The sequence below is a fragment of the Lycorma delicatula genome, chromosome 10, assembly GCF_047948215.1.
Source record: "Lycorma delicatula isolate Av1 chromosome 10, ASM4794821v1, whole genome shotgun sequence".
In the NCBI taxonomy this organism is placed as follows: domain Eukaryota; kingdom Metazoa; phylum Arthropoda; class Insecta; order Hemiptera; family Fulgoridae; genus Lycorma; species Lycorma delicatula.
The window spans coordinates 82,350,032-82,361,257 of NC_134464.1; the positions used below are offsets into that span (position 1 = coordinate 82,350,032).

The 11,226-nt window shown below is 27.7% G+C and overlaps 1 protein-coding gene across 1 annotated transcript; it reads right to left on the reverse strand.

Moving 5' to 3' along the window:
* Nucleotides 1-1,091: 1,091 nt before the first annotated feature.
* LOC142331597 (uncharacterized) lies at nt 1,092-10,885 on the reverse strand. Its single transcript, XM_075377607.1, has 4 exons — nt 10,732-10,885; nt 7,797-7,907; nt 4,430-4,602; nt 1,092-1,284 (listed from the first exon to the last, which is right to left on the reverse strand). Exons 1-4 carry the CDS (start codon nt 10,814-10,816, stop codon nt 1,207-1,209), a joined length of 447 nt encoding a protein of 148 aa, XP_075233722.1. The 5' UTR covers nt 10,817-10,885; the 3' UTR covers nt 1,092-1,206.
* Between the last annotated feature and the right edge of the window lie 341 nt (nt 10,886-11,226).

The following is an 11,226-nucleotide window of genomic DNA, read 5'->3' on the forward strand; positions in this document are numbered from 1 at the left end:
GGTGCTATAGGAGAATGTTAAAAATCAGATGGGTGGATAAAGTGACAAATGAGGAGGTATTGCGGCAAATAGATGAAGAAAGAAGCATTTGGAAAATTATAGTTAAAAGAAGAGACAGACTTATAGGCCACATACTAAGGCATCCTGGAATAGTCGCTTTAATTTTGGAAGGACAGGTAGAAGGGAAAAATTGTGTAGGCAGGCCACGTTTGGAATATGTAAAACAAATTGTTAGGGATGTAGGATGTAGAGGGTATACTGAAATGAAACGACTAGCACTAGACAGGGAATCTTGGAGAGCTGCATCAAACCAGTCAAATGACTGAAGACAAAAAAAAAAAAAAAAAAAAAAAAAGAGAATAAAAAAATGATTATGTGGTTAACTTGAAATATTTTACTTACATTATGAACATATTTTACGTGACATGTATGAAGGAACCTATGCAATCAACTTTTTTTCTTGTTTAGCCTCCAGAAATCACCGTCAGGTGTTTCTTCAGAGGATATGTATGAGTGTAAGTGAAGTAGTCTAATACAGTCTCAGGTTGACCATTTCTGAGATGTATGGGTAATTGAAACCCAACCACCAAAGAACACCGGTATCCATGATCTAGAACGCAACTCCGTATAAAAGTACTAGTACTAGGATTTGAATGTTGGAACTCTCCACTTCGAAATCAGCTGATTTGCGAAGATGCGTTTACCACTAGACCAACCTGGTGGGTTCATGCAATCAACTGTATTAATTTTAATTTAAAACAAAATAAAAACATATTATTAAATTAGATAATCAGTTTCATAAGATATATTGCAAAGGATGCTTTATAAAATGCTTTACAATACGCATAAATAATGATAAACTAAGTTAAACCTTCATTTTGCTAATTAAAATAATAAACAAAAAATTAATTTGTATGAAGGAAAATTAATTGTTTTGAAGTAAATATGCGTATTTAAATAAGTGTTGTGTTTGAATAAACTTAAAGAAAATAACTTTTTTCATAAACAGGCTTTGTGAAATAAAGGTATAAATTTACACAATACTAAAAAGAATTTAATATCATTGAAACTAAAAATAAAAAATACTTAAAAAATATTGAGCTCAAGTTTATTTATAAAAATATAAATAAAAAAAATAAGTAAATATTTCAACGTATTTTATTTTTTGTAAAAAAAACTGTCTCTAATGATCAACCTTTGTAGTCATCATTTTGCCATAGCTACTTCTACACATAAAATACTTATTCCTCCTGATGACAGGCTCCATTCAATACTTGCCTTACCCTAAAATAAAATAAAAAATATAAATATATGTATAAAATATGTAAATTAATGAAATCACCTTAAGAATAAAAATTTAAGGAAGATATTCTAATATTACATTTTTTAAATATATTTTAAATTAGTTAACATTACTTGTAAAGATATCTTAACAAAATATATCTATGCAGCTAGGCGACACCTGGTACTTGAGACTTGGTAAGTTAAACCTCTTATTCTTATCTTAACAATACATTTTTACTTTTATATTGAAGAATGGTTTTTTGGAGACACCTCCATCATCACTTCTTTAAAAAAAAATATTAATTTTTAAAAAATATTGGTTATTACAATAGAAGTTTGAATTTTAAAATAGACATGTAACTTTGTCAAAAATTATATGTAACTAATTAATTCACTTATCAAAATTACTTATATATTATATAGGTATTATCGAATAAAAACAGCAATATCTGTAATAAAATATTCAATAAAATCATAGTATGGTATTTTCAGTAATGAATTGCTAAAATGGAAAATGTAAGTGATTTATCTGAAATATTTTTCACTATGTTTCCTCCAATCAGTTTTCCAGCTACTGCTGGGTCTGATCATGGTTTGTGTGTGTGTACACTTTAACAATCTATATAAGTAGATTGTTTTCTTTTGTTGAATAAATTTAAATTATTTGTATATTAAAGATAATTTTCTGTCCTAGCAACAAAATTTTAATATGTTTGCAAATAAACCATACTATTTGTAAAAAGTGATTATTGAATAATGACTATATAAAATTACTAGTTAATTATAAAATTGTGAAATAAGAATTAAAATGTTATTATTAAGACCATGTATAAAAAAATTGGGTTGTGAAAGATTTTAACAAGGTATGAAATATTTTTCTTTTTTTCAAAGCAAGGGCTGAAGAAGAAAGTAAGAAGAAATGTTTTTCTAACATTGTAAGTTCTAATTAAATATGAATCACACCTTCAGCATAATTAAGAATAATAAAACTGTTTTAATTTAATATATTATTATTACTGACAGAAATGAGGTTAAAGGGGAATTAAATATTAAGATTGGATTAAAATATGCCAGAATTTATTTCTGGTACATTATTATTTCAGGTGGGAGAATTATGCTATTTAGGTATAAAATTACAAAGAATGATTAAACTAAGACATCACTAAAACTAGACATCAAAAGCAGATTCATACAAGCAAGAAGATTTTTCATGCAGGAAAAAATCTGCTAATATCAAATATAGAACTTAAAATTATAAGATATATTTTGAAAATAATAGTGCTTCATGATTGTAAATATGGTCAACAAGAAAAACAGAAAAGAAATAAATATCGACTTTTGAAAAAAAAAAAGATATAGAAAGATGTTGAAAATTAAATGAGATGATAAAGCATAAAACAAGAAGGCCTTAAAGGTGATAAGAGAGAAGAATAATTTATAGCAGAATCTTGTAAAGAGATGAACTAGATTGATGGTCTATAAATTAAAATATCAGTTAATTTGGTGATGAAGGTACATATAAAAAAAAATCTGATGTGGGCATCACATGACTTTCTTGTATCCTATTAAATTACATATACACGTTCTTTAAAATGAAAAGTACGTAAAGTTGTATTTCATTAATAATTTCAGATATTTTTCATATTTTTTTTTTATTGTTATTATTGAATTATTACTTATTGTAAATTTGTTTTACAATCAGGGATTAATAATTATTAATAAATCAATATATTTAAATTAAAAAAAAGGAGATGAAGTCGGATTTGAACTAATGTGCCTCTCTTTATAAGATTCAAATAATTCATTAGTTAAAATTTCATTTGATTATAACTCTGGAACCAGTGAAAAATGTACCATTTATGATATATTGTTGAAAAGCTCTTACTTAGAACTTATTACTGCAGTTAAGAAAAACTCCAAAATCCATTTTTTTTTTGGAATCGGGCTTCTTTTGGTTCAGTTGACTGCAATCAAAATGGGAAGTGCACAATTAGATGTACAACAGTCTTAAATCCAAAATTTCAACATCCTATGGCTTTGCGTTACGAAAGATACATATGTACGTACATACATACATACGTACAGATGTCATGCCGAAAACAATCAAAATAGATTCAGGGATGGTCAAAATGGATATTTCTGTTGAAATCTGAAAACCAAAATTTTTCGCAATCAGAATACTTTGTACTTTGTACAAGGGTTAAAAAGAAAACAATATAAGGCAAATTAATTGAAGCTGTTTATGAAGTAGAAAGTGTGTTGAGGATTAAAACAAAACAGAAAGAAATGGAAAGTAACATCAAACTAATCAACTGACTGATAAATCAAAAAAAAAAATTAGCAACACAGATTCATCACAGATTGTATCACATCTAGAATTATTAGAATTTTTGTAATAAAAAATTTATTACAAAACAATAAACCTATTTACCTTAAAAATAAACCTTATTTAATTTTAGAATTTTTGTAATACATAATTATTTTAATACAATTTTTTAAAATTATTGGTAGTTAATAATTACAATAATATATGTAATGGTGGATTTACAAAGAATTTTTGTAAATTTATTATTGCTTATAAATGTACCTTAAAATCGATCAATGTCACTATAAATACATTTTTAAATTATAAGCTTTTGGGAAAACATAATTGATTAATTATATAAAATTATAAAATATAAAACAAAAGTCAGTTTTATTTACCCATGTACTATACAGAATGCTTCATGGTTTCCAAAAATGACATCATTCTGTACTGTTTTTGTGATGATGAAAGAGAAATAAGCCTCATCAAAACAATATTTTACAATAACAACTCGAAGTGTCATAATTACAATGTATGTAGAAAACTGAACATGAAATATAGTTCTCATGAAATATTTCTATTAATATTAGTTCTCATAATATTCTAAAGAATTGTAAGTCTTCACCTGATAGGGTATATTAGAAAAATTGAAGCGTGAAGTTTCCCATTGATCTTCTTCAGTGAGTTCTATACAAAGAAATTTGATGATAATTGTGATTAGTTGTGAAATGAATTGTTTAATTTTATTTGAGTTGAATTTTTATTTTATTATTTTCTGTGTGTATATTATCTTAAATTGACAACTACAGAATATTATTTCTGATAAAAATCTTCAAATACCTTTGGTACCCAATCAGGTATTTCAATATGTTCAGCGTAAATGTAGTTAACTGATGGTTGAATTGGACAGATAATACTATCATTGCAGATATCTTCTTTTAAAAATATTTGCTTCTTTAAGCCCCATTTTCTTGCTGAACCAACTGCAGTCACGGAGTTGTAAATTCCGTAATCTAAAAAAAAACAACCATACATGTATAAAAAAAAAATAATAATAATAGTAGAATTATATATTGTTTGTAAACAGTATAAAATTTATTATTTTTTTAATAAATAAAAATTAAATCTCATTGTAAATTTATGTACTATATAACTTTATATAATCTACTAATTAAAATGACCATCTATGTTTAAATATTAAGTAACATTTTTTGTAAATGGTTTTTAGAATAAAATCTCTTTTTCCAATTTATTTTACTTACGTTTAGCACAGCTCTTTATCTGACATAATAATTTTTATTTTATTTTTTATATTAATTTCTCACCAATATTTTGATATCCATAATTCTTGTACGGTATTATACTATTAATGAGGTAAAAGTATGCAAAACTATATTAATCATATACAAAAATATTAAATGATCTGCTCAAAAGAAATTGCATATAAGATTTGATGTAGTTTAACTAGTACAGTGCCTCCTTTGATTAGTATCTCCCAAAAAACTGCATTTCTTAAAATTTTAAATAATAATGACTGCTACCTCAAGGTGAAATTTTCACCCTTGACATTTATATCACTGATTTTAAAATTTGCCTCGTTTAAAGTTACTACTTATTACAGAAATTTCAATTATCAACTTTTCTTTGTTTCTCACATCAGTTTCCTGACTGCAACTGGTCATTGTCATCTTCAGCTGCTTCAGGATATATTGGTTATAACTATACACAGAGAATTATAAATAGCTCCATAAAAATAATTTTGTTCTGGTAAGATATGAGGAATTTTGGTGGTCATGGTCTTGTAGAAATGATTTTTTCCACTAAAAACATCATCTCCATTGGAGAGCCAAAAGTATAACAAGAATACTGATAAAATCAGCTTTCATGCTTGTCCTTTAGCAGAAAAAAATGATAATTGTTAGATAATTTCCTGATAAATGTCAGTATACAAGATGACTTTTAAAATGTTGACTACTTGCACCTTGAAATTGCACATACCTGCATGTATTCTTTTTAGAATGTAGAGGAGTTTAAAAAGATTATGTGATTTTCATTATCCCAGGTCTTATAGTTCTGAATAATGATCATTATAACTATGTGGAAACATAATTTGTATTAATCCAGTCATTGCCATTTAAAAAATGTGGCCTCATCACTAAAAATTATGTTGTTTAATAGATTAAGATTTGCACAAATATTGTTCACATATTTTGCAGAACTCAAGTCTTCAATCGTAGTCATCTTCATTAAGTTCTTGCACCAGATGAATTTTGAAGAGTTTGAAATTTTCATTTTTTAATGTTCGAATTACTGGACATTGGCTAATGCTATATTCTCATGCTTCTGTTTGAATCAAGGAATGAGGATTTTCAATAAATTTTTGCCTAATTTCTAATGATTTATTATTTTTTGCAAATTTATTGCCTGGTTTTTGTTTGCAGATTTGTTGCCTGGTTCTCTCCTATTATTAATACTTCCTATTTCTTCAAATAGTTTGATGGTTTTTGAGACTTTTTGAAGTAGGGTTAGATTATTAAATGTTGTATTGAACAATTCACAAACTTTATTATATGACCTAACTCTATTACCAAAGCCCATCATTAAAAGTATGACTCTCCTGTTCACTAAGTGACATGTTGATAACAGTGTTAGCAGGTACCACAGAAAAAATTATTTTGTAAAAAACAATTACAAAAAGGTAAAAAAGATGTAAATAACAAAAGTGGCTTATAAATGTGGTAAAGGTAGGCGCAATCAATTAGCCAACTGATCATAATAAATTCTCATAAGATACTAAGAGTGTAGTAATGAAACACTAAATGGAATATTACCCAACAATGTAGTAAGCTTCATTTTTGCAACAATGGTAAGAAACCACCAATGATCAGCTGATGAGCATGATTAGGTGACAGTATTTTTATTTATTTACTCATTAAATTTGAATAAAAACAATCTTTTTGTGTTAAAATATAAAAACTTTTTAATTTAAAAAAATTTAAATTTAACTTTTAAAAGGAATTTTAATTATATTAGTTAAATTTTAATTTAATTCAATTAATTTTATTATTTGAACTTACTAAATTTAGTAATTTTCAAAATCTAAACTTTTATCATGCCACCATTTTGGGTACAGATATCATATTAACTCTTTGTTTATACCTTATATTTTTGTTTATGTTTTGTCTTAGAGACCTTTAAAATTATGTATCACACATAGAGTATTACCATTTAAAATATTTGAGTTACAACCCATGAGACACCCCCCAAGAAGGGGTTGAAATTCTATTTCTTGTCAAAAGATAAACTTGTTTACCGATATTTTATATACATGGTACATAATTCAAACCATCTGTAGTCTTACCAACCTCAAAAAACAGCAAAGTTGTTATAAACAAAAATTAGAACCAGTTGTTCATAGCTGAAATAATTGTTCGGATTTAGGTTTCTTTAATTTTTTAATACTCTTTACACATTTATATTTTGTTATTATCGTTTAAATGTTATTATAGTTTTAATGTATTTAATAGGATTTTTAAATTTAAATATCTTCGGCTTCGGTCGGATTCACTCGGATATTTACAGTACACTCGGCTCCTTTCGTATGCATTCGGCTGTGGACGATTCAGTGGCTCCTTACACGTCACTCGGCTTCTTTCGGATGCGCTAGACTCCTGATGACATTACTCAGCTCCTGACAATTCACACGGCTCAGCAGCGGCTCCAGCAACATTATTTAAGCAAGTCCATCGTCATTCTTGTGATCATTCATTATTCATTCTTCACTTGTCACTCATGTTTAGTTCCAGCCAGTCGCCTACAAATGGCAATCGCATTACTCTTGTACAATCGCATTCAGTTACAGTTTATAATTCAATTACAATAACATTTAAAAATATATAGATAATTCATTTAATATTTCAAGTATATTAAACATTCAGTTTATACATATGAAAGTATTTTCAATTATAATAAAGAATTAATAATAACATCAACTTATGAATTTAATTATTTAAGAATCAGCGCCGAACATTTCGAATAGGCGAATTTCGAACTTTTCGCCGAATCTGTTCGTACAATAATGATCTCCTTTTAAGTTGAATATCTGTGTATGTATATAATTATAATTAAAATGTTAAACTTATCATCATCACTAGCTATTTTATACTTAAATCTTATCATTCACTATTTAATCACAAATTTTACTTACTTGTTGTGAAATTAATGTAAAATGATAATGAATTCGATTTAACATAGCAGGGGACATCATTGGGACTACAATTTTCCACTGACACACTGTTCACTGAACAATCATTAGACCCTGTTTTTAAAAAAAAAATAAACAACTTCAGTTAATATTTCATTTGATAATTTTAAATATCTTAATAAGTGTCAATCTGACTAGTCTTTCTTAAGATATGTGACTATAAAAACAATTCTTTACTTTATAGCAAAGTAAAGAATTAAATACATAATTCAGTTCAGTATATAAAATTATACATTATATCAATCATTTCAGTAATGTTAACGAGTAGTCCCACTGGTAAAAAAAGAAAATGCTCTATCATTTACATGAAAAGGGTCGAGGGAATATAAAAATTTCATCAGTGCAGGATAACAAAATGCAAAATGACTGAAGTGCAACAATTATGAATTAACTTGAGAATTTTATGAATCATAGAGTTACAACTATATAAGCATAATAAATAAAATCAGTACAGAATAAAAAAAATACCCAGAAGATGGATTGGTAGAAGAGTTTGTAACAGAATGGGTGGCAAGATCTCCAATCTGTTACCTTAGGTTATTTTCCTTAGGGTTTTTTAAAAATTATAACTGAACTAAACGTCAAATTTGCTAATTTAAATAAAATTGTGTAAAGCAGTCTAGAAGATTAATGTGGAATCATTGAATAAGGCAATGTTATTTTTTTATATTGGGTTCATATACTGTCAAACAAGAAAGGAATAATTTGCTTAATTTAATGTGTTCAGGAAAAATTTAAAACCACTGGTCTTAATGTGCTACACTTCAGGAAACAGTTATTAATAAATTACCAGATTAAGAATACATTTGTTTCGTGAAGATCATTTTAATCTCTGCAAAAAGGATCTAGCAGGATCTGAAATACTCCTCAGAATTAATAATGAGAAAAAATTATTGAGAATAAGAAAAAAAATTATTTATTGAAAAAGCATGATCTATTCATTGAGGTAACTGACTATCTTCCTGATATAAATGTTCTCTTTACACTATTTGTCTTGTCTAAACAGTACTAAATTTCTGAGTTGCTTCAGAAATGGGGAGCTCAATTCCACTTCTAATATTTAACCCTTTAACATGTTAGTTATGCAGGTAAAACTGTGACCTCCTATCTACATGGATTTTTTAAATAAAAGTACAGAAACGAGTATGTTAGTTGAATTTACTTTATTTTAACTTCTGCTTAAGATATGTATATAATATTTTACACTTAAGTAATAAACATTCAAGAATACTGATTAATAAATGTTTTAGCATGAAAAAGGAGGTAAAAAGGAGGTATAGATCCCAAAACATGGATTTATGCTCAAGCCAGCTTCACAGTTATACAAGCCATCAAACTTAAGCCCCAAGTTATTACTATCAGTGACTTGTAATGCATCCCCAGAAAGTCAATCATTCTATTAAATATTTCATCGTGTAGGTCTACTGCACCACCAGAACCATTATGAATTACACTACCAATCATCATCAGTCTCATTTAATGTAACAATATCTAAATGTTCAACATCAGAGAAATCTGATGCTAAGTCATCTGATAACCTTGCTACTTCATTGTCAATCACATAAGCACTATTTTCTACCATGTTTTAACTGTTTACTTTCTACAAAAAATACCCCTAAAACACAAATTGAAAACAAGAAAGAAAACAGTAAAGAAAAAAACTCATATTATAAACAATGTTTTTATAACTACATTTAGAAAAAGAAACATAACATTATTAAAAAACAAGATAAATTACGTTATAGAAAGAAAACATACTGTAAATACGATGATTTTGAAGCAAAAATTGTGAAAACATAAATGTAAACTGAATAACATTAAACGACACGGCGGAAATCGGAATGATGACAGCCTGGTGGGAGGAATAGGCTCTTTTTCCTATATTAGCCTCCGGGAATTACCATCAGGTATTACATCAGAGGATATGTATGAGTATAAATGAAGTAGTCTTGTACAGTCTCAGGTCGACCATTCCTGAGATGTGTGATTAATTGAAACCCAACCACCAAAGAACACCTGTATCCACGATCTAGTTTTCAAATCTGTATGAAAGTAACTGCCTTTACTAGGACTTAAACATTGGAACTCACGACTTCCAAATCAGCTGATTTGGGAAGACGCGTTCACCACTAGACCAACCTGATGGGTTGGGAGGAATAGGCTACAGTAAAGGAAGTTCAAAACAGCTGTTTCTCATGGCAATTGTTACAGAAATTAGGGATATGAGTAACATTTTATAGCCTAATGGTACTATTCCCTTATATTACTAAATAAATTGAGTCTAAGTCATTTTATACAGCAGCGGCTGATAGCAATACACGAAGCGTACTATTACAGAAAAACGTTGTGGGATTGAATTTCCACTGCCATTATAGTACGCAAAATGCGTCTAAAGGTTAAATGTTGAATAACTGACTTAGAAATTTTCTTGATAATTCTGTGTGAAACATCAGACAAGAAGTTGCAATACTTCCATCTCATGCTTTTTTTTTAACCTCCGGATCCACCGTTAGGCATTCTTCAGAGGATGAGATAAATGATTTGTAGTGTATGTGAAAATGCCATGCCTGACCAGGATTTGAACCCGGGACCTCCTCGGATGAAAGGCCGAGATACTACCACTCACGCCAAAGAGGCCGGCTCAACCTCATGCTTATGATGTATAATCTACCCAAATTGTAAATTAATACAGTACTTTCTAATCTGTGTTATTATTATTATATTTTTTGACAAAAATAAATCCATAATATTTCTTGAAATACTAACTCATTCAAAAAATAAAATACCATTACAGTTAAAAAAATACTAACTGAAAAACAACTTCCCACAAAAGATAAAATAATAAATTATATATGTGATTATTGTAATTTGTACTTACCACAATCTTCAAAAGGAATTCCATTTATTATAGTGATTAAAGCTGCTACATATTGTAGGCTTAGTAATATTTTATAAATCAACATCCTTCATTCCACAGCCGAGTGGAATCCATTATCTTGTACCCTCCTAATAATCTTTCTTAGTTTATTACTTTATTACATAATAAAAACTTATCACCATTTAAATCATATCAGATTTATTATTCAAACATAACTCATGTCTATCTTATATCATAACTAGTCTTTTTTGTTTTTAATTACATTTACAAAAATTAATTCTTAATATCTTAAAAAGTACTGATAATCATTGATGTTTAAGTTGTTTAATAAGTATAAAAATCTTTAATCTAAATATTACATTTTTTATCTTGACTGTAAGGATGTGTTTTATAATTTTGTATGTGTTTTTTTATGTAGCACTATAACTCAAAAAAAATTTACTGACTTTCATAAGTAAATGTCAAACTCCTTGCCTCAAAAACTGCTAGTGTTGA